This window comes from Sardina pilchardus, chromosome 3 (genome assembly GCF_963854185.1).
Source record: "Sardina pilchardus chromosome 3, fSarPil1.1, whole genome shotgun sequence".
Classification (NCBI taxonomy): Eukaryota; Metazoa; Chordata; class Actinopteri; order Clupeiformes; family Clupeidae; genus Sardina; species Sardina pilchardus.
The window spans coordinates 6,647,790-6,674,922 of NC_084996.1; the positions used below are offsets into that span (position 1 = coordinate 6,647,790).

Here is a 27,133-nt window from a genome sequence, read left to right on the forward strand (position 1 = left end):
GTCAGTGTTAGAGCTGTTGCCACGAAGTACAACAATTTAAGTATCTCATTCTTTTTTTCAAAGGAAGATATTTTTGTCGTATTGTTGCTTGGTCTATTTTATTATTATATTTATGTAATAAATATGAAGCTAATGGTACTTAAACTGTTGTCATCTCTGTTGATTCCCAAGTTGAATGAAACTCAATGATGTTTTCCCTTCCTTTTGAACAGTCAGAAGCTTGCAGAACTCCTGGAGTTGCTATAGTTACAGGGTTTTACAGTGTATTGTCAGTCCCCTGTTTGACAAGCTAAGCACGCCCACTTCTAGTTCCTCTGTTGTGGAGAGGATGATGTCATAAAGGCAGCTTTCCTGTCCACCTATCCAAGCGAGTCTCTCCTGGTGTAACTCCACCCATCCCCTCACTGGAATGTTTACAGCTGAGTTTCTTCAGCCAGAGAAGGTACACGATGTGAACATTATGGCTTCCTGCTTACTCAAGCACACAGCCCAATGGCACACACAGTCTCTACCCTCACTACTGTGTACATATACTCAGTCCTATCCTCCCTTCCTCTCTATTACACACACACACACACACACACACACACACACACACACACACACACACACACACACACACACACACACACACACACACACACACACACACACACACACACACACACAGGGAGAGAGAGAGACAGATGGACTCATACACTTACACACAGTATTAAGCGTCTGAGCACAGATGGGACTATTTCTACACACTCTATTTCCACTAGGGGTTAATCAGCAACACAACATCCAACTCTCATCATCCAATGCAACATATTCAGACGAATCACATGAGCACACACACTCACACACACACTCAAAAACAAGTGGAGATCTGACACTCAAGCCGTCCCTCTAGAGACTGCAACGCCATATGAATGGGCACAGCTCATGTAAGCTAAATCAGTGTTATATAAGTGCGCGCCCGCCCGCCGCCTCTCTTTCTCCCACCCCCTCTCCATCTTTCACACACCACTGCAGCTGCATGTATCCTCGGCTCAACCTGTGAGTGGAGCGAGAGGTCATACGAGGACACAGGAGCTACAGGGGAGACAAGAGGCTGAGAGGGAGAGAGAGAGGGAGGGAGAGAGAGAGAGAGGGAGGGAGGGAGAGGGGGGTGGGAAGAGAGAGAGGGGGAGGCAGGGAGAGGGAAAGAGAAATGGAGAGAGGGAGGGAGTGAGTGAGAAAGAGGGAGGGGGAGAGAGGGAGGGAGAGAGAGAGAGAGAGAGAGGGATGGAGAGGGAGGCAAACTGGGATCTGAGAGCGTGAGAGGGGCCACGCCACCCACCGTCTGCCTCTGGAAACTGCAGCTCGAGCGCAGAGCTGCCCGGAGCTTTACCCGCATCAAGAGGCTTATAAAACAGACAGAAAAAACAGAGGAGGGAAAGGAAGGGGGGAGGATTTGTGGAAATGGCAGGGCAAAGGTTGAGGGTTTTACAGGAAGAGGAAAAAAGAGATGAAAAAAAAATGTACAGATAGAGCTAAAAGATATATGGAGAGAGCGTGAGAGATATGACCTGTCACATAAACAGTCTCAAACTGGACTCAAAACAGAAACGTTATGAGGACATGATTGATAGCACAGTGAACTGCAAATGAGGGGATATTTTTCGTCTTTCGCTCCATAAGTCTCTTAATATAACATCCTCTGTCACAACAAGAGAACTTGTATTTTAGCCGTCCTGGAGAAAGAGAAGGACAGTCAGACAGACAGTGTGTGTATGTGTGTTAGAGTGAGAGAGAGAGAAAGCAAGCTTGAAAGACAGACTATGATCTGTCACATAAACTCACTAACTATCCCACCGCTGACCCAAAACGGGGTCATAAAAACATGATTGATGGTGGAGTGAACTGTACAGTACAGGGTGAGCTTGTTCTAATCGGTCTTGTAATCTGTATATCGCACACTCAAACAACCTCTATCACAACAGGAAGCCTGTATTCGCTGTAAACTATCTAGCTCATCTTCTACTTGACATGGCCCGCTGGTGCTCATTTCATATATTCTGATATTCTGTTATTAATGTAAGTACTTCATAACAGAGGGTGAAAAAAACATCCATAAAATGTGCTCAATATTCCACTATTGGCATTTTGCAATTCTTCAGTAACAGAGAGTGATGAGGACACTGGGCCAAGCTGAATTTAAACTACTGATTCAAGAGGTATCCATGATACCTTAATGAACAGCAAATGAGCCTGTGATAGTGATAGCACATACCTGCAGTATACTTAATAATATAGAGCACCCAGGATGTAGTACCCACAAAATGATGATACATGGATATTTGTACTTTTGGTATTTTGTTAACAGCAACAGCTGAAGTGATTTCTAGCTGACATCTAGTGGCAAGATGATGTAATCACATGAAACATAACTTCATGAGTAAAGCAACATTATTTTATTAGCTTTCACTTACCAATTGGTATAACAGCTAATTGTTATAAATATATGTTATTTGGTCCAATGATGCAGAGCTTAAGACACTCATGATACCCTGTGGCCACTAAGGCTAATCATTATGTAGTTTAGCTGACCAAAACATGGCATCAGTGCAGCTTAGCCCAGTTGATGTTCACAAGGCAACTTTGTTGACGATTATGTACTGTAGTGCATTCGCTTTAGACAAAGGCCAAGGTTTTAGGCAGATCTGTACTGTGTTAATATAAAATTAATAAAGATGAAACAAAAAAAAGAAACACAGATGCACAAAGGGGATCCAGAAGATAATTATTTATAAAACATACACTTTTATAATATGTGACATTTAAAAAAAACTAGAATTTTCAAAAAGAAATGGAACATAATTTGTTTTCCCTAAACAATTATAGCCAAAGTAGCGACTAGTTATTTGCTGCTAAACTCTTTTCAGACATGCCAAATGGGTATGATGATACTGATGTCAAATTCCCTTTTGTCCTTTAAGTCCCATGTAAACGTTTGGGATCAAGGTTTCCACTAAATATAAAATGAATAACATTCCACCCAAACCTGTAAACCTTCTAAACTAGCTGATATTATACTGACCAGTGACATACTCAGTATTGGATTGTGAACTATGTCTCTTCCTGAACTAAAATAATAAAATAAAAAGATCAGATAAAAATCTACTTGCTTTAGAAATAAGATAAAATCTTAAAAAATCAAATAAATAAAACCTATGTACTGTAAAACTTACATAACAACTACACAGGAATACTATGGTAATCAACATGAGACATCTACAAGAGGTGTGGTCGTTGCTAAATCATCAGATTTCTGTTCAGGGTGTCATCACTGTTTTCCTTAGTCACATTCTGCTTCTGCACGGTTACCTGGAAATGGTCAACGTGACGGAACTCGACAGCGAAGGAGCCGAAGAGAATGAAGAAGACCATGACCATGGCCCACTCACTGATGGCGGACAAAGACCTAAAGCCGGCAGGTTTCAGGACGAACACTGAGGAGGAGGGTCAAGGAGCATGTCCAACAGGCTGCCTAGCCTAGTTCCCTACACCTCTTAGTCATCAGCAGCCACCATCAGTACAACAGCCATATTCCATTTTAGACAACACTACCCTCTTAAAGGGAAACTTGGCAACTATTTCAACTTAATAAACCCGTTTAGAAATCATTTGGATGATTAAATGATATTTTCTGGTGAAAATGAGGACTTTCCCCATTTCCCTTAGCGTCCCCAGGCTGAAAACCAGCCTTGCAACATTGGGACTTATAGCTAATATAGCTAATCCTACCAAAGAGGGGCTTTAACATTTACACAGCATACAAGTAGTCATGCTCAGTAGTGCTTTAGGGAAAACCACAGACCCCCGCAGACCATGGCAAGATGGACAATATGCAGTCTAGGAGGACAAGAGCAGGATTGTGAACCACTGAGAGAATGTTACTGGGCCCCACTTTGGGACTCCTTAAGTGTAAGGATACTACCGATGAGAAACAGGGTGCACAGGCTGCAGAGACTGGCACGCCACGGGCCTACGCAGCGGCGGTCCTGAGACGGCTCGGCCTTATAGGTGAGCCACAGCTGCACCCAGAAGTAGGCCAGACCCACGAAGAAGGCCAGGTATGCCCCGAAGAGATGCACCCCCAGAGATACCGTCAACTGGTGTGAAGAACATCGCGTGAGGAACACACATGCGTAAACACACACAGTCTTTGGTATAACAGTATATGCCCTCAATGGTGCCTTCCAGGTTAGGAATAGGGTAAAGGTAGTGCCTTTTAGGCTGTGCTGCCTGGAAGGTGCCGTTGGGGGCAAAAAAACACCATTGAGCGTACACACACACACACACACACACAAACACACGCACACACTCAGAAATAGTCCATGAAAACGTACATCAATCAGTCAATCAATGTGTTACTTCTAGTGCAAAGTCACAATGAAACTTGGTCTCGGTACACTTATAATAATAATAATGATACACATGAATTTAAAACCGCACAGAAAAAGTAAAATCATGAATCATGAAATGAAAATAATAGAGATGAAAGAGACTGTATTAACATACAAGCACACCAATGTTGATCAACACAGGTCAATGTAAAACGGTTGCGTGTTTTTCTTTTTCAATAAAACTAAATGGCATAAAATAATCATATTAAAAGTACCCAGTGAATGTTGTAAAGGTGGAGGAGAGAGAGAGAGAGCGTACCGGGAAGCTGCCAAGGATTGAGACCCCGGAAGCAGCAGTGAAGCCGAGCACTAAGGCCGCCAGGTTGGCACGGCGACACAGGTTACCCAGCTCACGCACCTGCCGATACCGGATCACCACCACCCAGATTACTAAGAGAAAGACACATCACAAAATCCACAACATGGTTGTTAAACATTAATTAATTAACAGAATTAACATCACAACACCACAGAATTATTATCAGTGCTGAAAAACCAAATATCACAGACCATCACCAATTTGCTTTGATAACTCAACATTCTCCGTGTAATTTATCCGTCAAGTTATGTAAAAAAGAAAAATATGATGCACAGAGAAGAGCAAACAGGGGCAGCAACAGATTTTGAATGTGTTTGTGCACACTGAGGTTACTCACTAAGTACAGTCCACACAATGCAGAAGAGACAGAACAAAGCACTCTCAGGCTGATTGGTGGCACACTCACTGTTGGCAAAACCACACTCAATTATTTTTAAACTTCGCAACTGTGCATGAGATAACTAAATGTGTAATGTGTGGCAAAATGTGCGGACATTGGCAGAGCACTCCAATTCGACAATTTTCGGAAAGGGCCACAGATTCCTTATCCACCCTTAAAGAGACCCTATGCAACTTTTTCATAGTCATAAAATCGCTTAGAAATCGTTGTTTTGCTTGACTGACCAGTTTTATCGAAAACAGTCACATTTCCTCCCGCCCCTAGTGTCCCTATCCGCTATTACAACCTTGCAACTTTCTGATAAACGATCGTCTGCTGTTTACATCTGCAAGTCAGAGACGCGAAAGGAACAAGAAGAACCACGCTTGCAATTTATATATTTATATATAGCCTATATATGTATAAATATACACGCTAAAGCTGTCGGGGAAGCTCTGCAGAGAAATATGCAAGCATAAAACGAGCGAAAACGAAAAACGAAACCGAAACCAGAGATGAAATCGCCAATCCTGCATAGTTCCTCTTTAAGGGCTGTCGCTTCCCAATGTCCCCTTCCCTCTGTATAAGGAGACCTATCTACAATTGATTTAAACAAAACAAACAGTAAACTACTTCTTGTTGCATGAACAGGAAATCGAGGAACACCATGACATGACGGCATGGAGAAAAATGTTGTTAGACTACATTGTTATGGAAAACCCGTCCACTGCCCAAAATGATACAATAGATACGGATTCCTCCTGGCCAGCTCATTACCTCTCTGCAGTCAGGACTCTACTGACCCACCACACTCACGCAATTGCTTTTGCAAATACACTTTCATACCAATACACATACCTGCAGCACACATGCACACACGCACGCACACGCATGCTCAGGTAAACACACGCACAAATGTACACATGCTCAGATGTGCACAAACACACATCTTGTGATATCTCTAACCATGACCATCCGATGCCAATCACAGATCATTTCAATCAATTTCTAATAACTTGTCTCTTTGTGTTTGTCAACTACAGTATCTTAAAAACAAAAACAAGTTGTCCTCATATACTGAAGTTAACATCAACCAAGTCTGGCAATTCACTTCCAAATGAATTAACACTGAACTCTTTCTTTACTAGCTGTAGGAGACATATACCAGTAATCTCAAAGTTACAGTTAAAAAGTCACAGGATAACAGTGTCAGGATAAAGATGTCAACAAAACATGTCTTAAACAGTTAAACATAAAGAAATATGATTATATTGAATAGGATTCATATTCATAAATTATCCTGTGTTGTTTAGAAGTGTGTGATATATCCATATGACCTCAGCGAGCTAATGTGCTCTAATATCACAAGACACTGGAATTGTACAAGCCAGCCAGGAATAAGTGACATAAGCAAAAAATGTGACTCAGCTGGCTCATATCTGAATCACCCATGTTTAAGTTTACACAATACCACTGAAAACTGCTATTGTCAACTCCAAGCTAGGATGTTTCTGCGCCAGTGGCGTGAAAATGATTCATATCGGACTTATGCCAGGGGGGAATTCCAAGTACGGGGTTTAGTGACAAACCTGAGAAAGTAAAGTTAGCTAGAGTAAGTGGTAAAACTCTAAGAGCCAAATGCCATTGTTTTGTTAGGAGTAGTCACAGCTCTTCTATTTAAAGGTTTAACACTTACTCAGAGCTAGGCCAGGCTACAGTAGCCTACCTATTTGTCATTAAACCACATACTGGAATACCCCCCAGGTCACCTTCTTATGTTGTTCAACACCTCCTTTTTGTATGACAACTACTGTAGGTCTAGCCTATTGAACCACATTGGTGTGTGCTCAAACTCAAAAAGACCCATTTTCAGTGCTGTTCTCACCTGATGAAAGGGAATTTGGCAGTCACATTTACAGTGTTATTTGACACTGAAACGGCAAATCTGGAATAATAAAGCAGAGATGTCATAAATTGTGATTAGGCCTATGTAGGCTAACAGTGTAAATGTGTTTGTTCATAGGCCTACTCTAACAGAAAAGGAAATGCTCTCACACACAGCCACGAGAGAGAGAGAGAGAGAGAGAGAGAGAGAGAGAGAGAGAGAGAGAGAGCAAACCGATAATTATGAGCAGATCACGAGCGGATTTTGAACTAAGGAGGATATTAAAATAAATACAATTAAAATGTTCTATGCTGGGTAAAACAGAACGCAAATACAGACAGTGACAGTGTTTTCTACGACTTGAGAAGTAGCCTGGGAGAAAGTAGATTGAAATACTCACACTGCCCATGTTCCCACGATGCCTCCTACTGCCAAGAAAACAGGAAGCAGTGCCCATGTCCACATTCTAAACATAATAAATACAGTAGGCTATATTTACAGCACATCGCCTCATTTGCATGATAATAAGATGCATGTATGATCATCAAGATCATGTTCTTGACATAGGCCTACTAAGATACCACCTGTCATCCCTTAGTCGCTACGGTGTTTACCTTCGTTCTTGTTCTTGCCCTTGGTTAACCATGTCTTATTTCATAAACAGAGGTAGCCTTCGACTTCTGCAAGAATGTAGTGATCCCACCAAGTTGCAGGCTGCTGATGTAAACTAGGTTTAGCCTAAGCATATTATGTACATTTATAGACTACTTTTACAAACAACAGTTTAATACCACACGCCTTTCAAAGCAAAATATAGGCTAACTAGTGGACGAGGTCGTCTTGTGAAAATGTAGAAGTTACGCTTACCGCTTGATACTGGGCGTGTACTAATGATACTGTGATAGCCTACTGCGTGTAGGCTACTACGCAACACAAACATTGACAAGGTGAGATAAAGGTAGGCTACAGATGCCATTTTCCCCCTTTCTCGTGTGTGACCCACAGTTAAAACAATATTCAATCGCACAACTACACAACCATTTAAATTAAATAGTATTTAATCAATGCTAATCTACACCATAGTCAAGTTTAGGCTTTTGTTTTTGTTCAGCTTTGGATTTTACAGCTAAAGCCCTGTCTTAGACAGAAAATACGTAAGACAATCTGAAGTTAATTGCCATATTTATTGTGAATGAATAAATAACCCACAAATAAAGCTTTGTATAATATCACAAGGCATGCATACATTTCTTTTAACTTCTTAAAATGTATGGGCTATGAGTGAATGGAAATTATTTAACTTACAGCCTATGTTATTGACTACACCAAGTTTACTTTTGTTTCAATGCAGCCTGGATAATAGCAGGGTCATCCCTATGTTCCCCGGGTCCTATGTTCCCCAGTCCCATACAAAGTGGGGAACATGGTAGCCTACCTGGGGAGGTACACTCCCACAATAGATAAGAGAATCTGAAAAGTTAATTGAAATATTTATTATGAATTAATAAATAACCCACAAGCTTTGAAAAGCCTGCATGCATTTCTATCAACCTCCAATCATACATTAAAAATGTATGGGCTTTGAGTGAATGTAAATTATTACAATAATAGTATGTTGTCAGGAGTGGTTGTGCTTGTGTCCTTGTGTTCGTCAGATTTTGTTAAAAATATTATCTATCTCCAATCTTTGGTACTATGTGAAACTGGAGACAACATGCTGAGACTACGTGACACTTTCCAACAATGTCCCACACATAACACAGTGAAATATCACATCCATAGTACTGCATAATTCACTCTGCAAACAGCACTCAATCCTGTAGTGCTTTAGCGATGACTCCAGAGCTACCAGGAGATATGGCTCAAACCATGCAGGCTATCCCTCAGGGTACATGTCCATCAGGCGGCTTCTGAAGATCTCTTCCCGCATGTGCTTGTGCACAGTGAGCTGGTGGCATTCGATGAGCCGGAACTCGGCGGCAAAGGATGAAAAGAGGAGGAAAAACGTCATGATCAGAGCCCACTCGCACCTGGCTGCAGGAGACTTGGAGCCCATCTTGTGCAGCACAACCACTAGGGGGGGTTAGCAGTTAAGGGGTAATATGCAGGCAACTGTTGCAACATCAAATTACATTTGGTCAATGAAATTACAACAGGATTAAGGGTGTTCCTTACAGATGCAATATTAACTGTTGTGACTTGGGTTACCATGAAATAGCTTGAGCAATGAGCAGTGATAACAGAGCTCAGCGCACTTAGACTTCTGTAAAGTGGCCAGGAAATGTTTGCGCAACTAGAGTGTCTGGATTGTCGTGTTCTTGGCAATTGCAATTAACCAAAGGTCAGAGAACCCTTCTCTGATTTAACTTGTAACAGGTAATCAATCACATCCCCAGATGCTACTGTAAGATGATGATAATGATGACCCTTTAATCCTTGACCTTTGACCTCCTGACCCATGTGTGGGGGTTTAAGGATACTGGCAATAAGGCACACAGTGCTGAGGCTGCAGAGGACGGCGCGTAGTGGTCCCAGCCAGCGGCGGTCCTGAGACGGCTCGGCCTTATAGGTGAGCCAGAGCTGCACCCAGAAGTACACCAGACCCACATTAAAGGCCAGGAAAGCACCAAACAGGTGTATCCCCAAATACACAGACTGCTGAGGGAGGAGAAAGACACACAAAAGATTCTCAACGCAAATCTGTCATGTTATGAGTAGAGATGCACTGATATTATCTCGGTAGATACGGCCTTATTGAGAACATGTGATAGTTTTGGGTCTTTCAAGAGAAGACTTGGTTTTGCTGTGTTCCGCTGTTCTGCACGCGTTGCATGCCTTGCTCTGGATTTCCAGCATAAAGACCATCAATACTTGACATCAGTCTACATAAATGTAAGTAGTAAGTACTCATACTTATACTCGGCCTAAAAAAACACCATGAAAAGAGAGATATCAGAGTAGAGAGAGAAATCATACCTGGAAGTTGCCAAGGATAGATACCCCTATAGAGGATATGAAGCCGAGAACCAGGGCCAGCAGGTTGGTACGGCGACACCGGTAACACAGGTCACGCACCTGCTGATAGCGGATCACCACAATCCATATGACTGGAGAAAGAGACACAACAGATTGAGCAGGACACAAATGTGACGAAAGGCCACTCAATCTCAATCTCAAGACTTTCTTTTGAATTTGACAATATCACTCTCACTCACTCACTCACTCACTCAGAAAACTGCTCACATTGCAGATCTGTGAGAACCAGCAGCTCTGGGGGTAGTAGGAACCATATGTGCTATTTGAAAAAAAAAAAAAAGAAAACATTCACAGTCAACGGCCTCTCTGGATTTACTTTGCAACAAACTTCAATAAGTGGTCAACTGATCATGGTTTGAGGGGTTTTCTTCAGTCATACTGTATAGTTCTGCTTGACTTTTAGGTGTCAACATAAATTAAGAGTTGCACTTTCAGTGTTGTATTTACCTGATGTATGGGAATCCTGCCGTCAGATTAATCGATTTATTGGAAACTGCAACTCCGTACCTGGGAAATATGATTAAAAAAAAAAAAAAAAAAAAAAAGGGGGAGAATAGTGATGGTGTTTCTTGAGAGTTCTACATCTCTTTCCAGTTTTGACATGACACATCAAGCAGTGAAAGAAAAAGAATAAGGAGAAGAAAATATATGTGTTCAATGGTTTCTTGAAGGATAAATAGAGCAGGGATAGACAAAGGACCAGATCAAGTGTAAGACAAGGTAAATCAATATTTAAATAAATATACTCACACTGCCCAGATACCAGCTGTGCCTCCTACTGCCAGGAGAACAGGAAGTAATGCCAATGCCCACATTATGGACAATCAGATTATCTGTATGTAGTTCACATGACGGGGATTATCAACTCCAGCATCAGTAGCTAATAACATAATGAGGGATATTCAATTTACCTTGAGTAGTGAAAACATGACAGTTAAAACTTTAACTCCCAGAATGACTCTTAGTAACTGTATACTGTAAGTCATTGTGGTTTAAATAAAACATGTTTAAAGGCATTCTGAGTAGCTACATCTTAGTTGAGAACAAATAAAAGAACATTACATACCAATGTAACTGGTCTTCAACATCCATCTATGAGAAACAAACTTGAAATGCAGTCATATTGAGGCCTAATACAAACCTCAACAGTTCGACTTCCTCCTCTCTAAACCCAAGCCCCTCCTTGCTCAAAGTAACTTTTACCATATTGTCTGGAATAGACTAACCCCCCTTATCTGAGTGTACTTTGGTATCTCTGTCCTAATATTTATTGCAGTAAAAGTAACCTTTATTTACCATGATCTGTTAATTACTGTGTTAGGTGTGTTGTAGGTCAAAAAAGGCTATAATCTAAATATAATAAATATACTGATCATCAATAAAACAACAGGAAATACTGTGAACGTTCTAGACTATTAGACTGCATTTCTTTCTGAACCACATAATGGACAAGAGAGAATGTCTGCGTATCCAATCAATTAACTTTGGATACATAGATGAAGCACTGATAATCAGAAAATACAAGTAGTGATAAATATAAAAACTTGGAATTATTCCAGAGACGAACTAGACTTTTCTTTGGAACATCTACTCAAATAATTAAGTTAACTTCCACTTCATTTATGTAAACCTTTTTTGCCTGACAAATATCTAAACAATTCACATTGAGAAGACAACCGCCCTCAACATGCAACCACTCATGCAGACTCAGACCGGATTACATACAGAAACTAGATGGCAGTCTTTAGCTACAATGATCAATTCAGTTCATAAAAGGGGAATTCACCTTCTTTTAACACATCTAAACACAGACTGTTGACTAATCAGCCATGGATATTCGCTGTGCTATGAAATAGGCAGGAGTAAATGTCACGGTGGTTTAATGATTCATCCTCTCTTTATCATCTTCAATACAGCCAGAACCATAAAACCATCATATTTCAGCAATGCTACTCTACTACACCATGTAATCAAGTGTACTTTTGTTTTTGTTTCAATGCAGCCATGCTATAGGCTTAGTCCTATCTCAAACAAACAAGAGAATCTGAAATGTTAATTGAAATATTTATTATGAATGAATAAATAACCCACAAACAATCTTTGAAAGGCCATGCATGACTATCAACTTCTTTAGAAATGCATGGGGTGAATGTCATTATGTCTTTATGCCTTTAGCCTTTATGTTGTTAGGAGTGTTTGGTGGTGTTCAAGTATGGCTTGTTCCTTGTGCTTTTCAGATTTTGTTGAAAGTAATTGTCTATCAAGCTTTGGTACTATGAATGTGAAACTGGAGACAAAATGCTGACACTTAGGTGGTGACACCACAACACTTTCCAACAATGTCCCACACATAACACAGACATACAATCAAGTGCAATATGGCAACAGCCACCGCTCTCTGCATAATTCACTCTGAAAACAGCACTCAATCACTCCAGAGTGATCACGAGATGGCTCAAACCATGCAGGCTATCCCTCAGGGTTCCCGGCGATGATCAGGCAGTCCCCATCTGCTTGTGCACAGTGAGCTGGTGGCATTCGATGAGCCGGAACTCGGCGGCAAAGGATGAGAAGAGGAGGAAAAACGTCATGACCAGAGCCCATTCGCACATGGCTGCAGGAGACTTGGAGCCCGTGTTGTGCAGCACAACCACTAGGGGGGGTTAGCAGTTAAGGGGTAATATGCAGGTAACTGTTGCAACATCAAATTACATTTGGTCAATGAAATTACAACAGGAAGGAACAAAGAGATGCAATATTAACTGTTGTGACTTGGGTAACAGCTTGAGCAATGTGAATTAGGTTTCACATAGACTTCTATAAAGTGGCAAAGAAATGGTTGTGCTAAAGCGTGTGGATTGTTGCGTTCTTGGTAATTGTAGTTTACCAAAGACTCTTTAGACCAGATAACCCATCTCTGATTTAACTTGTAATGGGGAATCATGTCCCCAGATGCTAAGATGATGACAGCGACCTTTGACCTTTGACCTTTGACCTCCTGACCCATGTGTGGGGGTTTAAGGATACTGGCAATAAGGCACACAGTGCAGAGGCTGCAGAGGACGGCGCGTAGTGGTCCCAGCCAGCGGCGGTCCTGAGACGGCTCGGCCTTATAGGTGAGCCAGAGCTGCACCCAGAAGTACACCAGACCCACATTAAAGGCCAGGAAAGCACCAAACAGGTGTATCCCCAAATACACAGACTGCTGAGGGAGGAGAAAGACACACAAAAGATTCTTGTTTTTCACTCTCAAAGCATATCTTTCATTTTATGAGTATTGCTACAATGATATCATGGTAGATATGGCCTTATTGAGTACATGTATCCATAGCGAGAGCAGTGGAATCTTATTGGAACTAATTGAAATGTATGACTTGTATATTCATGAGAAGTTTATGTCCAGTTGTTCTTGTGTCCTTATGTTTACAGTCAAGCTTAGAGTTGGAGAGAATCATTTTTACTGTCCCTGAGTATAGCTATGACTGACTACGTGTTTTGAGATAAGGGGGAACATTTTGGTTTTCCAGTGTTCCGCTGTTCTGCATGGGGTGCATCCCTTGCTCTGGATTGCGAGCATAATGGCCATCAGTGTTAAGAAGTGTTAAGAAAGTGCTAAGTTATAAGAGAGACCATCAAAGAGAGAGAAGTAAATACCTGGAAGTTGCCAAGGATAGATACCCCTATAGAGGATATGAAGCCGAGAACCAGGGCCACCAGGTTGGTACGGCGACACTGGGAACCCAGGTCACGCACCTGCTGAAAGCGGATCACCACAATCCATATGACTGGAGAAAGAGACACAACAGACTGAGCAGCAGGACACAAATGTGACGAAAGGCTTTAATGTTAAAATAGCTAGTCTATATCAGCAAAGATGAGCTCCTCTCCAGTTAGACAAAAATAGAGTAGTGATAAGAAATAAATGGAGAGAGTAGGCCTATTCTATTACTGACACATGACACCACAGAATACTTTTTTTATTATTTGAAAGTATCACTCACTCACTCAGAAAACTGCTCACATTGCAGATCTGTGAAAACCAACAGCTCTGGGGGTAGTAGGCACCGCATGCGCTATTAAAAGAAGAATTTTATGGTTAACAACACACAGTCAACGGGACCCTCTGGATTTACTCTGTATTTGAGGAATGAGGAGCATGTCTCTAATTTTTCTAGAGGTATTTTTCATGTTTGACCAGTCAAATGAAGTAATAAACATGAGCACAGTAAAAGTGTACGTTCAATGCCAACAGAGTATTGGTCAAAGGAGAAATACAGCAGTGCAGTCATCAGACTCACAGAACATGGGCACATTCAAGCATACACACACACACACACACACACAAGCATATGGACATGGACACACTCAAGCATACGGACATGGAAACAGATATACACACAAACACACCTCAAATCTTGGAGATGGTGTCACAATGCTCGAAAGCAGTCTTACTCAGAGACGGTTGAGAAAGCTAAAGGATCTTTGTCTTACTCAACTATGGGCAGGGCTAGAAGGTATGGGCTAAACACTGTACACAACAAATACACACTAAGGTCCATCACAAAGGAGACAACCCCAGACAATCAGAAAAAAATGCATTTTGTGTAAAATGCAAATAAAAACAGAATAATCTGCAAATCTCACACACCTATGTATAGCTGATTGTTTGATAAATTACATCATGGTGAGGTTTAGCACTTGCATGGTCAAGTTAGCTATGAGCGGGAACAGTATGTCCATGTCAATGATCATAACTCTACCTGTAAGCCTATAATCTTTGGTGATCACACAGGAACCCACTTATTTTACAAGATTGTAAACTCTGAGTCATCCAAAATGGACTCCTGGTTTAAATGTAACAAACTGTCATTAAATGTCAGCAAAACAAATTTCATTTTATTCAAATCGAACAAAAAGCTTACAAACACTGGTTACTGCCTGATTAAAAAATAATGGGCAGGGAAAAAAAAGAGTGCATGCCACTAAATTCCTAGGGGTCCATATTGACGACTCTCTCAACTTTAAATGTCATATTGACCATCTTGTAAACAAACTGTCCAAGTATGTTGGCTTGTTCTACAAGATCAGACACTTCCTTCCTCTGTCTGCACTTCTTACGTTGTATAAAACTCTCTTTTAACCTCATCTTAACTAATCTGATATGGTGCAATACCTTCACCAGCCATCTTAACAAACATCGTTGCAAAAGAAAGCCATACAGGCCCTGTCCTGGTCAGAGATAAATTCCCCCACCCACCTAACCCTCTATTTCACTGTTTAAAGTTAATAAGACTGGCTGAGCTAAATGATTATCATAATGCCTGTCTTATGTTTCAAATTGTCAACATGCTCAACCCTAGATTAAGTAGTCTTGTTCCAATCTCCAGTCCTCAGCACACATAAACAACATATGAAATGCTGAAAATGACAAATTTAACTATGTCCTTTTTGCAGCTAAATATGGGTTTACACGATTTGAAGATCACATTCTGTTTTCATTTGCATTTCACACAATGTCCCAACTTTTTCTGGGTTGGGGTTGTAGTTCTGCTTGACTCTTAGGGGAGAACATAAGTTGCTAAGAGTTGTTACGAGTAGCCTTTTACCTGATGTATGGGAATCCGGCAGTCAGATTAACAGATTCATTGAATACTGCAACCCCATACCTGGGAAATATAAGAATAGCCTATGTGATTGTGTTTCTTGAGAGTTATTATTACAGTTTTTCTCAGTTGCTGTGGGGCATCTCAGTTGCTGAATAGTCCTATCCCATAAAACAAATTGGCCTTATCATTACCTGCTTCATTACATGCAAATGTTGAACTAATTGTCTGTCCAGCATATATAAATATATGTGACCTGACAACCAGAAACATCAGTAAAAATGTACAGGTTCACAGATCTGACCAATGAGTGTTTTACTGTATATTGGCCATGTTTCATTTGCACACTGCTGTAAAAGACTTTGTTTTCTTTGTACTGTCACTATGTCTGTCAACAAAAAAAGCTTTAAAACATATCCACTCTCTTGCAATCAACCTCCACCACACACAATAATGTGTTACAGCTTTGAAATAGAAAATGCATTGTTCATTAGAAAGTACTTACAGAGTAAACTGTCATATTGACAACAAGAGTTTGACAATATTGACGACAATGACATCATGACTTACATTGATTGCACTGTTTCATTGGCATAATTTGCTTTTGAAGCAAGATATGCACTTTTGCAAGTTATCCCTATGCGGTGCAGTGTGCACTAATCGTTATGAGAAATACTTTAACTATTGTGGAAATGTTCATTATGACTCGAGAAATGCACCAAAGCGACTGAGAAAAAAGGTTTTATATTCTCTTTCAAGTTGACACATCAAACAACTAAAGAAAAACAGTAAGGGGAAGAAAAGATCAGTGTTCAATGTTTCAGGAGGATACATAGAATAGGGTTAGACAAAGGACCAGGTGTAAGACAGGGTATATACTGTAACAAATAGTATACTCACACTGCCCAGATACCAGCTGTGCCTCCTACTGCCAGGAGAACAGGAAGTAATGCCCATGCCCACATTATAGACCATCAGATAATCTGTGATGACAGGTATTATCAACTCAAGCATTACAGTCAGTCCTCCGACGCCAAATGACACCAAATGTTTACCTTTTGTTTCAGAGGCAAATATAGAATATAGATGATTCTATATAGAATATAGATTTATTTTCTAAGAGACAAAGTATAAAATAATGAGGGATATCTCAGATTTACCTTGAGTAGTGAAAATATAAAAAGTTAAAACATTGAATCCCAGAATCCATGTGAATGAGTAATAGACTAGTATGACAACAGTAACTCTTAGTAACTGGAAGCCATTGCTGTTTAAATAAAAACATTTTTAAAAGCAAACTGAGAGCAACATCATAGTTGAGAACAAATAAAAGAACATACCAATCCATGAGACTACCTTGAAATGCAGTTAACCAAGTCATATCAAAGCCTAATGTAAGCACAAACTACAACTTCTCTACAAACCTATGCCCCTCCTTGCTTGAAGAAATGTTACCATATAGTCTGGAATAGACCAACCCCTTATCTGAGTGTACTTTGATCTCTGTCCTTATTTGTTTCTTGTGGGAAAGTCACCTTTCTATTTAACATGACCTGTTGATTACTGTGTTAGGTGGAATGTGCTGTGAACTTACTAAATGCCTATTCATTAGAATCACATAATGGACAGGAGGGAATGCCTACCCATCAAAGTAATTAACTAAAAAGATATCTAAAATGTTCTAAGACACATAGATTAGGCCCTAATAATCAGCCAATACAAGTAGTGATATCACAACATTGAGTTGTGGAAAATGAGTACAATTTGCAAAATTAAAAACTTAGAAGATAAACATAACATCATTTTAAAATATGTTGTATTGTCCCAAAAACTCAAGAGAAACTAATGAGAAACCTTTCTTTGAAACATCTATTCAAAGAAGTTAACTTTTCACAACTTCCCCCTCATTTGGAGTGAACTTTGTGCCTGACATTAACATTCAGAGGACAACCACCCCCAACACATAACCGCACAGACACAGACCAGATTACATATGACACAGAAAGACAGTAGTCTTTAGCTGCAATGATTGATATAAAAGGGGCACTCACCTTCTTTGAACACCTCTAAAAACGGACTGTTGACTAATCAGTCACGGATATTAGCCTTGCCATAAAATAGGGAGGAGTAAATGTCATGACGGTTCAATGATTCATCCTCTCTTTATCATCTTCAATACAGCCAGCACCATTACACACATGGCTGGTTATGTGGCTGACCAAGACTAGTGAAGCCTTACACAATAGTTCACAACAATAACTCAAGACAAATCATGGGAGGTTGGTTTCAGCATTTAATGGTTGAGGTTTGATCATACGTTTGTTTACATGTGTGTACTGTACGTGACCGTCTTCAAAGCTCCAACTCAATCTTTACGTCCATCTTGCTCTTGTATGGTTCAAGAATGGGGTGCACTTCCTCCGCCAGGAATCTGGTAACCTGGAAGGAATAGAGAGAGAAATATTTGCATCCATGTGTGTTGTAGACATTTGATTGTATGAGCATGTAGCCACATGTCCTTGTGTGCATGTATGTGTGTGTGTGCGTGTGTGTGTGTGTGTGTGTGTGTGTGTGTGTCCGTCCACACCTGTTGGGGTGCACGGCCAATGAAGGTCTTGGGGTCCAACAGGGCGTCCAGCTGGCCAAGAATTGGGGCGAAGTAGGGGTCAGCGTTGACCCGAGCCAACAGGTCATTGTCACCCCCTTCCTGTTTTACCACTGCTGCAGCCTGCTGCGACAGCACACGGATCTTCTCATGGCAATCCTGTGTGTGTGTGTGTGTGTGTGTGTGTGTGTGTGTGAGAGAGAGAGAGAGAAAGGAGAGAAAGAATCAAAAGACAAGTCTTACACTAGGATCAAAACATGTAGTCTGGTATGACGAGAAGCACACACAGAAAGATGCTAAGTGGTGTATGTATGTGTGTGCAGTGCACGAAGCAGAGTGTGTGTGCCAGTATGTGTGTGTGGGTTTGTATGTGTTTCAAGCTGTGCCATCAGCTCAACTCCTCCGTACCTGTCTGTTTCCACCGGCCTTCACGATGGCCATGATGATGTTCTCTGTGGCCATGAAGGGCAGCTCATGACGAATGTGTCTCTCGATCACCTAACAAAGACAGGGAGAGGCGGGAAAGAAGAAAGACCATTTAAAACAATGCTCAGCTCAGATCGGAATATATTCACGCCACTTTTCAAATAAACTCGCAACTGTTTGGGTGATATTATGTCTGTACCTTAGGATAGACCACCAGTCCCTCAGTGATGTTCTGAAGGGTGCTGAGGATGATGTCTGCCGTGAGGAAGGACTCGGGCAGTGAGATGCGCCTGAGACAGAGGGGAACGTCAGAACGTCACTCAGTACTCCTAAAAAGAAGGTTGTTTGTGCATATTTGTGTGTACAAGAGTAAGCAAGTATGCATTAATATGTGTGTGCCAGTTAATGTTGTGTCTGTGTCTGTGTGTGTGTGTGTGTCTATGTACCTGTTGGCACTGTCGTCCAGTGTTCTTTCCAGCCACTGAACAGCACAGGTCTGCAGAGGGTCAGACACTAGCGCCATCAGGTGGCGGGCCAAGCTACAGCAACGCTCAGCACGCATTGGGTTCCTCTTGTACGGCATTGCACTGGAGCCTGACAGAGACCGAATGAGTGAGTGAGTGAGTGAGTGAGTGAGTAAAAGACAGACAGACAGACAGACAGACAAAAACAGAGAAGAGAGGATGGTAAGAAATGCATTGAACAGAAGTAGAGTTGTTTTTAGAAATGCCATGATCTGACATCACAGCAATGAACCTCACCAATCTGCTCCTTCTCAAAAGGCTCCTCGATCTCTTTCAGGTTAGCCAGCAGACGAATGTCAGTGCAAATCTATGGAGGCCAAAGAAGCATCATCAGAGCAAAATCATTGTTTACAATACAAAACAAATATCTACTTGAAAGTTTTGCACTATAACACAGGCATTATAACAATCCCTGTAGTTGTGATGATAATTCTCACTGTAGTTTCAGAGCCATATTCAACGTTTTGATCTTATTTAAAGAGGAAGAAATTAAGTCCTCTTGTATCCGTTGGTAAACTCCACAAAACTGCCTGGTTTCCTCACGGTGAATGTCTGAGTCTAACAAACTGCTCTCTACTACAAAAAAAGCTCTTCACTGCCATCCTGTGATTGAACAGATGAACTGCAAGACCTCTGGGATGCCACAACGAGTATGTCCAGCTTACCTTGTGAACAGAAGCCCCCAGACTGGCCAGCACTACAACAGAGTCGATGTCCACCTTACGGCTGTAGGTCTGCCCAGTCACCAGGTAGGCCCTGCACCAAGACACACACATTAGATGACATAATTTCATGTTATCAGAAGAAAGTGGATATGCCTGATTTTTTATGTAGGCAATGCGGTTATGGCTGATTCTAGAATATCTTTAGAATTATGGCACATCGGTGTGTCTTCCATAATGGAATATTGACTATATAAAATAAATCAATGTGTTGGTCTAATATACAATTGTGAGACTGCTGATGAATATACAGTATTAAAAAAAACTCAGCTAGAGGTCATTTTTGTTATTGTTCTACAAATACTTACTTTTTAAAGCCAGCCATTTCTGTAACCATTCTGTCCAGATCCTCTACCTAAAAATAGAATTTTAGATAACATGTATTTGCTTCGTAAACAGGCCAGTGTAAAAGTAAAAGGGCATTTACATGTACGCACTTGCTAGATGTAATATGCATACACTATATTGCCAAAAGTATTTGCTCACCTGCATTGACTCACATGTGAACTTCAGTCACATCCCATTCTTAATCCATAGGGTTTAATTGGCCCATCCTTTGCACTTGTAACTTCAACTCTTCTGGCAAGGCCTTCCACAAGGTTTAGGAGTGTGTTTATGGGAATTTCTGACCATTCTCTCAGAAGCTAATTTGTGAAGTCACACACTGATGTTGGACAAGGAGACTGGCTCTCTGTGTCTGCTCTAATTCATCCCAAAGGTGTTCTATTGGATAGAGGTCAGGACTCTGCAGGCCAGTCAAGTTCCTCCATACCAAACTCTGTCTTTCATGTCTTGTGATGTCATATTGGAAAAGGAAGGGGATATTCTGTACTGTTTCTACGAAGTTGGGAGCATGGAATTGTCCTTAGTTCCTTTCACTGGACCTAAGGGGCCGAGCCCAGCTTGGGGGTGGCCCCTTCCTGTTCCAACATGACTGTGCACCAGTGCACAAAGCCAGGTCCATAAAGACAAGGATGACAGAGTTTGGTGTGGAGGAACTTGACTGGCCTGCAGAGTCCTGACCTCGATTCCAATAGAACACCTTTGGGATGAATTAGAGCAGAGACTGAGAGCCAGTCTCCTCGTCCAACATCAGTGTGTGACTTCACAGTCCTGACCTAAACCCAATAGAACACCTTTGGGAGGAAATAGGTCGGAGACTGAAAGCCAGTCTCCTCGTCCAACATCAGTGTGTGACCTCACAAATGCACTTCTGAAAGAATGGTCAAAAATTCCCATAAACACACTCCATAACCTTGTGGAAAGCCTTCCCAGAAGAGTTGAAGCTGTTATAGCTGCAAAGGGTGGACCAACGTCATATTAAACCCTATGGATTAAGAATGGGATGTGACTAAAGTTCATATGTGACTCAAGGCAGGTGAGCAAATACCTTTGGCAATATAGTGTATGTGCAAGAGTAACAATATTCAATCAACAAAAATCCTCACCTTGTCATGGTCCCCCTGAAAGAGCTGGAGGAAGCTGGCCTGGGTGCCCGTGGTGCCTTTGACCCCCCGGAAACGAATGTCGTCGCGGGCGCGCTGAAGGTTCCGCATGTCCATGGTGAGATCCTGCAGCCAGAGGCACGCTCGCTTACCCACCGTGGTCAGCTGGGCCGGCCTGGAGGAGAAAGAGAAGAAAGAGAGGGATGATATGAGAAGTAGACCCATAAAGAGGCACAAGACACACAAAACACACAAGAAGTAAAGCGTACTGTAAAAGGAAACAGACCTGAGCATGTTGCAGAATAGCATATTGAGAGAGAGAGAGAGAAAGAAAAAGAAAAAGAGAGAGAGAGAAAGAGAGAGAGAGAGAGAGAGAGAAAGAGAAGCGATAAAATAGCACAGGGAAAAACATATCCCTATAGCAGGCCTTTATAAAAAAAAATACTTACTGGTAATGGGTGAAGCCCAGGGTGGGTAGATGGGCATACTTCTCTGCAAAGTTGCCAAGTCGATCAATAACACGAGCCAGCTGATAAATGGAGATGGGAGATAATGTTAGGTAAACAACAAACAACTGTACGGCAATCAGAAAACAGCTGGCAGCTAGTGACAGATGCGCTTACCTTGGGGAGGAGGATGTCAAAGCCATCCCTAAGCATAATGAGGTCCTACGAGAAAAAAAGTATACAAAACAGAACAAAATTCATTCATATTCATTCATTCATGTTTCCTGGCTTGCTTTGTCCTCTAACCGCTCTAACCCGTCACTGTACTGTTCCCAAGTTCTCCAATAGTTCTATTCCCGAGTTATCCGATAGTTCTATTCATGGAGTTCAAACTCAGGTGTGATTCTGAGTTCAGACTCAGGTGTGATTCTGTCACTGACCGTGTTGTCCCCGACGTAGCAGGAGGTGGCGCCCAGGTGGATGATGGGAGCAGCGGCTGGGCAGCAGTGGGCGAAGGTGTGCACGTGAGCCATGACGTCGTGACGGAGCTTCTTCTCCTCCTCCGCCGCCATGGCGAAGTCAATGTCGTTTGCGTGGCTCTCCATCTCTGCCACCTGGGCATCTGTGATGGGCAGGCCCAAAGCCTACAAGAAAAGAAGGAGAGAGAGAGGGAGGAGAGAATGAACAATGAGGGGAGGAGGATAAGAAAGGGTATGTAAAGAGAGCTAAGGATTGGTTTTCATTAGGTCCCTTTCCAGTTTCCACAGGTGTTTAAAATCAAGCATCTAGAATCTAGATTATGAACGCAGGTCACATTGTGCTTGATTAATACACCTGTGGAGTGTGGAGAGGGACCTGATGAAACCCATGAATATGGAGGGTGGACCATTTATTTCTTGGGGAAGTGGCACCATTTTGTAAGAAGGCCTGTCTGCTTACATTGAGCATCCTGTCTCAGCCATATATTTTGGCTGAGACAAAGAGACAATACTATACTGGATGCCACCAATATTCTTCAGGACTTTACAAATGAAAAACTTGAACGTGAAACAGACAAAGACTACGGGGAGCACAGGGCAGGAAGTGCCAGCACTGCTGACCGCTCTCCTGCCAAGCTGACACCACACTCACACAAGGTTAGGACCTACTACCAAGAGAAATATGCCTGTCCTGCCATAATAAAGAAGTAGGCTAGCCTATTTGGTTAACTTCAAGTGATTTTTTCTGTTTGCAGCCGCTTACAAATCTCAATAGCCACCGAATGGATTATGTGTAACAGAATGGTCTAGGAATCATTCAATGGTTTACTTTAGCTGATGTTGTTTTTTATAATGGATTTATGTAAAATATTGGTTATATAAGGTTTGCCTAGATTTTCAGAAGCCAAGTCACAGGCATTCCACTTTGGCATTTCAGAATTATCGCTGCAGCAGATGTTACACACAGCAGAATTGATCATCGCAAACTGTGTTGATGGACATAAACTGTGTTACTTTGCCTAACATTACAACTACTATAAAACACCTGTCAGTTTTGGATTTGGGAACCTATATTTGATGATATGGATATATTACTTGGGCCAAAAACAAACAAACAATAAAACAACAATTTCAAAGGGTTTCCCAAGAATCTGATTCATCTCATTTTCGAGAAACAGTTCAAACCCTGGGAAGGCAGAAACAGGATGGATAAAAACAAACAGCTGTGAAATAACGTCAGAGGTACAGTAAGTGGGAGTGGTCACATGAGTGCATGATAGCACAATGTGAACATAATTATATTTACTCATCAAAGGGCGCCGTTTAGGAGATTAGCCAACCAAACGCTTCAAGTCTCTCTTTTGGATCTTCAAATGAAACTGTTTTCAATTCTTAATAATCACATTCTTAAATTCTACTAGGATTTTTCCACCAAGTGAAAGACACTGACAACACTGACAGAGACAGTAAGGACATAAGGTGAGAGATAATATTTCTCATGGGTTATTTATTTTACTTTTATTTGACCTAATGCTGATAATCAACAACGAAGAGAGTTGTGAACACATTCCAAAGACTTGTAATTGTAGTTTTTTTTTTTATGAAGAAACAATTCTGTGATAAGCAAGCACAATACAATTGCACAAAGAGATAGCAAGACTATACGTAAACACAAACAAGCCCAACCTTTCATACAGTATGATCAAGGTTTGGTATTCTAAAAATGTTGATTTCAGTTCTGTTGATTGATTTCAGTTCCTATCAATGACTCATTTTCAAACCAAAAGGTAAACATATTGAATGAAAGCATATGAAATAACATTGAATGAAAGCATACTTAATAACATTGAATGAAAGCATATATTTCCACCAAACCCAATCAGCTAAAATACAGAAATGCCAGGAGGTCTAGGCCTATTCATTTAACATATTGATGTGTTTAGATTCATGATTGAAAACTCACACCATTGACAAAAAACAACTGTATCCTACTATACACTATTATTAAACGCAAAATAGTAATTGAATAGTCAAAGGCATTGCCATTAATAACTGAACATGATGGTTGATATGTGTGCATTATTCCTGCAGACATAAAATCAACTAAACTCAAACTCCTTGAAGACAAATGACAGCAGGTTGCCATAACATAGGCTACATTGATTTCTTCTTCTCACAAAGCCTAACACTGACATTTAGCGGTGCAGAGTAGGTCAATGGATCTCAACGAGCGTGGCAAGAGACAAATTGACGTGTGCCGTGGAATCCAAGACAAAAACACTGCTCTAATTAATAATAATTCCGTGGAGATGTACAGTCAGAGATTGACAACTTTTCTTCGTCTGGTCTTAAGGCTACCATTCTCTGTTTGACTTCATGAGCACGTCACCACAGTACTACTTATGGGGAATATGGCCGTGTGAGATTGAACACTCAGCTGTTATAGCCTATAATAACATGTATGACTAATCATAATTAGTATCAATACGTCTATGTGCCTTGGCATTTTGGTTTGACCTTAGCCCCCAAAAAGAACCTCTGCTCTAGGCCTAGGCCTACAGTAATACTCAGAAGGATTGTCTGGGTTTTAACTGATGGCCATTTATTTAGTTCTAACAAGGGTTAATTTGTTCCTGCCAAGGGGCATATTTCCAAAGGGTAAAGGTCACTTCCCTAGGGTCACTCTCAAATTACCCTGACATTTAGTCTCACTATTTTAAAACAGAAATACAGAGAGCTGCACACAGCATATCATATAGTCACGTGTCTCTTTCTCTCTAAAACAGCCACATATAATACAGATCAACAACTACAAATTCGCACTCTCACACATTGTGAGCATCAAAGGTATGCTGATAAGAAGGGTGACCTTTGATGACATCAATCTGTGCATCTCAGCTCATATGCAGGACAGTAGGCTGTAGTGTAGCCAATTCTACATCCCCCTCTACTAAAAGGCAGGGTGAGGATGAGCATGTGACTGATGGACCCACACTAATTATTCCCCCTTGAGTAGTCTATTCAGTGTGTTCATGAACGGCAAAACACGTGGCTTTACTTAGGTTTGTTCATTCATTTAATCAATGACAGTCATGTGTATTCCTGATAAGATAAATTAACATAAATGTGAAAGAACTTTCACCTGGCTGAACTTTGCCAATTGTATCTCTGCATGTCCGCAGGACCTGCATGATCACACAGTCAATGGTAGTGATGACAAGATGCAATCTTTGGGTTCTTTGTAATTGCACAGAAAATCGAAAAGGTAGCAGACACAGCTCAGATACAGGCGTACCTGAGCATGTCGACGCAAAGCCTGCCCCAACATGATTTGCTACTGTTGGTGGATACGCCAGCGAAACGTAACATTGTATCCTTTATCCTCACATGCTGTCCATGATTGTGAGGAAACTGCTACATAGTATTAGCCTGCTGTATTCGCACTGTGTTGCAATGCACAACGATAATGATACTCGTGCAAAAAGGACCTCCTTTAAACTATTTTTAGAAGATGGGAACTTGAGATGATTTGTTCCAAGGTCGAAAACTTCGGACACTTTCCCCATTGATCGCAGAATGCATCTCCCAATTAGCCTAAATGTAGGCTATATGGCGCAAATAAGATGATGGTCGCAGCTTAGGCTACTAGACAAGGTTTCGACGAGCTCATAAAAGCATTCAACATCAAGCATAAGGGCAAATGTAGGCTATCACCTTTTCAGCTTTGGCGAGGTAGATCCAGAGCTTCCTCCAGGTAGTGAATTTCTTCCTGTCACTGAAGTTATAAGCCATCTCCTTACTGGCATATCGTGACACCAGGGGCGACCGGTATTTCATAAACTCGTCTGTGTCCATGACTGCGAAGTTAAACGATGTAAGCCGTCAACAATTGTGAACACAACACGCACTCCAGCCCGAGCCTCCTGCTACTCTGCTCTCATCAGGCAGGTTGAACTTCCAGTCCTCACATGGACATGTGATTACGACAGTTCAAGTGTATTACGACATAAGGGATTTTTGCGTCTAAAATATCACTCAACGGCAGAAGGTCATTTCTCCCAGTTTCAATATCTTTTACTGTCTATGGTTTCAATGCTACCACACTGGACCAAAATTAAGGTATTTTAGGACCGTTTTGTAACTTTATCTTTGCTTTTAAGTACTACCACAAATCTTCACTTAGTTGCATTAGCCTACAAACACTAGCATATAATGTTTCCAGTTCCTGTTTTTTTTTATTTATTTTTATGAGGATTCATAATCAGGCCTATGAATTAACCTAGCCTATATGGAAAGTAGGCTTAATAAATGTTCTGAAACACATATGGGCTTTCAACAAATACGAGTAGCCTAGCCTACATTCTCGAAAATACAGCATTTCAGGAATAACATTTAATTCTAATAGGCTAGGGTATAAAACATAAAAAGCTGCCATTATGCTATGACTTATTCTAACTTTGTAGTAGCCTATAGGCTACCTTGCCAAAACTAAAAAAAAATAGCCTATAGATGTATCCCCTCAAATGGTAGCCTAACTTAAACATCTTCAAACTTCTAAACTTCAAACGTCTAAATTCACATACCCTTATCAGACAAGGTGCCTCTCATGCAGCGTTTATACGTCCTCCCTCGCTCCTCGATGCCTCGATCCTCACTGATCTACATAAAGAATGATGGGGGGAAACAATGGGATAGTCTATCCAGTGTTAGTTATAGATCAGTGGGAACACCCCTCGAGCATCGAGGATCAAGGAGGCATGTTGAGAGGCACCCTACGTGTTGGGTCTTGCAGTGGTCACATGTCCAGCTCTGCTGTCAAATGTAGGACTGG

The 27,133-nt window shown here is 41.2% G+C and overlaps 4 protein-coding genes across 6 annotated transcripts; all 4 read right to left on the reverse strand.

The window, feature by feature from the left end:
- Positions 1–2,755: 2,755 nt before the first annotated feature.
- Positions 2,756–7,874, reverse strand: LOC134076484 (modulator of macroautophagy TMEM150B-like). Its single transcript, XM_062531567.1, has 7 exons — positions 7,631–7,874; positions 7,417–7,482; positions 7,017–7,076; positions 5,090–5,157; positions 4,693–4,823; positions 3,962–4,139; positions 2,756–3,476 (listed from the first exon to the last, which is right to left on the reverse strand). The coding sequence occupies exons 1-7, from the start codon at positions 7,660–7,662 to the stop codon at positions 3,280–3,282; spliced, it is 732 nt and encodes a 243-aa protein (XP_062387551.1). The 5' UTR covers positions 7,663–7,874; the 3' UTR covers positions 2,756–3,279.
- A 313-nt stretch (positions 7,875–8,187) lies between these two features.
- Positions 8,188–11,212, reverse strand: LOC134076486 (modulator of macroautophagy TMEM150B-like). 3 transcript variants are annotated; one of them, XM_062531571.1, is made up of 7 exons: positions 11,119–11,212; positions 10,803–10,885; positions 10,500–10,559; positions 10,244–10,311; positions 9,993–10,123; positions 9,497–9,671; positions 8,188–9,089 (listed from the first exon to the last, which is right to left on the reverse strand). In XM_062531571.1, the coding sequence occupies exons 2-7, from the start codon at positions 10,865–10,867 to the stop codon at positions 8,893–8,895; spliced, it is 696 nt and encodes a 231-aa protein (XP_062387555.1). In that variant the 5' UTR covers positions 10,868–10,885; positions 11,119–11,212; the 3' UTR covers positions 8,188–8,892. The 3 variants fall into 3 exon arrangements, with proteins under 3 accessions (XP_062387555.1, XP_062387553.1, XP_062387554.1); XM_062531569.1 differs by having other exon boundaries at positions 9,497–9,674; XM_062531570.1 differs by having other exon boundaries at positions 9,497–9,674; positions 10,803–10,932; positions 11,119–11,207.
- An 891-nt stretch (positions 11,213–12,103) lies between these two features.
- LOC134076488 (modulator of macroautophagy TMEM150B-like) lies at positions 12,104–17,166 on the reverse strand. The gene is made up of 7 exons (XM_062531572.1): positions 16,996–17,166; positions 16,556–16,638; positions 15,659–15,718; positions 14,058–14,125; positions 13,707–13,837; positions 13,080–13,257; positions 12,104–12,705 (listed from the first exon to the last, which is right to left on the reverse strand). Exons 2-7 carry the CDS (start codon positions 16,618–16,620, stop codon positions 12,548–12,550), a joined length of 660 nt encoding a protein of 219 aa, XP_062387556.1. The 5' UTR covers positions 16,621–16,638; positions 16,996–17,166; the 3' UTR covers positions 12,104–12,547.
- Positions 17,167–17,935: 769 nt separating this feature from the next.
- Positions 17,936–26,266, reverse strand: adsl (adenylosuccinate lyase). The gene is made up of 13 exons (XM_062531568.1): positions 26,017–26,266; positions 22,264–22,467; positions 22,001–22,045; positions 21,827–21,906; positions 21,381–21,552; positions 20,241–20,287; positions 19,876–19,966; positions 19,448–19,517; positions 19,133–19,280; positions 18,886–18,976; positions 18,669–18,758; positions 18,243–18,419; positions 17,936–18,094 (listed from the first exon to the last, which is right to left on the reverse strand). The coding sequence occupies exons 1-13, from the start codon at positions 26,155–26,157 to the stop codon at positions 18,008–18,010; spliced, it is 1,443 nt and encodes a 480-aa protein (XP_062387552.1). The 5' UTR covers positions 26,158–26,266; the 3' UTR covers positions 17,936–18,007.
- Between the last annotated feature and the right edge of the window lie 867 nt (positions 26,267–27,133).

What these genes read in the sequence shown, in the direction of transcription:
- LOC134076484 (XM_062531567.1), bottom strand. Translation starts at nt 7,662, where the DNA reads ATGGTTAACCAAGGGCAAGAACAAGAACGAAG. An exon ending in ATCGTGGGAACATGGGCAGT is followed by an intron (nt 7,077 to 7,416) that starts GTGAGTATTTCA and finishes TTATTATTCCAG; the next exon opens with ATTTGCCGTTTCAGTGTCAA. An exon ending in CACCCTGTTTCTCATCGGTA is followed by an intron (nt 3,477 to 3,961) that starts GTATCCTTACAC and finishes CCTCCTCCTCAG; the next exon opens with TGTTCGTCCTGAAACCTGCC.
- LOC134076486 (XM_062531569.1), bottom strand. Translation starts at nt 10,867, where the DNA reads ATGTGGGCATTGGCATTACTTCCTGTTCTCCTGGCAGTAGGAGGCACA. An exon ending in GCAGGATTCCCATACATCAG is followed by an intron (nt 10,312 to 10,499) that starts GTAAATACAACA and finishes TTTTTCAAATAG; the next exon opens with CACATATGGTTCCTACTACC. An exon ending in CAATGTGAGCAGTTTTCTGA is followed by an intron (nt 10,124 to 10,243) that starts GTGAGTGAGTGA and finishes CTCTTTCTCCAG; the next exon opens with TCATATGGATTGTGGTGATC.
- LOC134076488 (XM_062531572.1), bottom strand. Translation starts at nt 16,620, where the DNA reads ATGTGGGCATGGGCATTACTTCCTGTTCTCCTGGCAGTAGGAGGCACA. An exon ending in CAATGTGAGCAGTTTTCTGA is followed by an intron (nt 13,838 to 14,057) that starts GTGAGTGAGTGA and finishes CTCTTTCTCCAG; the next exon opens with TCATATGGATTGTGGTGATC. An exon ending in CTATCCTTGGCAACTTCCAG is followed by an intron (nt 13,258 to 13,706) that starts GTATTTACTTCT and finishes CTCCTCCCTCAG; the next exon opens with CAGTCTGTGTATTTGGGGAT.
- adsl (XM_062531568.1), bottom strand. Translation starts at nt 26,157, where the DNA reads ATGGACACAGACGAGTTTATGAAATACCGGTCGCCCCTGGTGTCACGA. An exon ending in TTGACATCCTCCTCCCCAAG is followed by an intron (nt 21,907 to 22,000) that starts GTAAGCGCATCT and finishes TCCATTTATCAG; the next exon opens with CTGGCTCGTGTTATTGATCG. An exon ending in GAAATGGCTGGCTTTAAAAA is followed by an intron (nt 19,967 to 20,240) that starts GTAAGTATTTGT and finishes GTCTTGGTGCAG; the next exon opens with GGCCTACCTGGTGACTGGGC.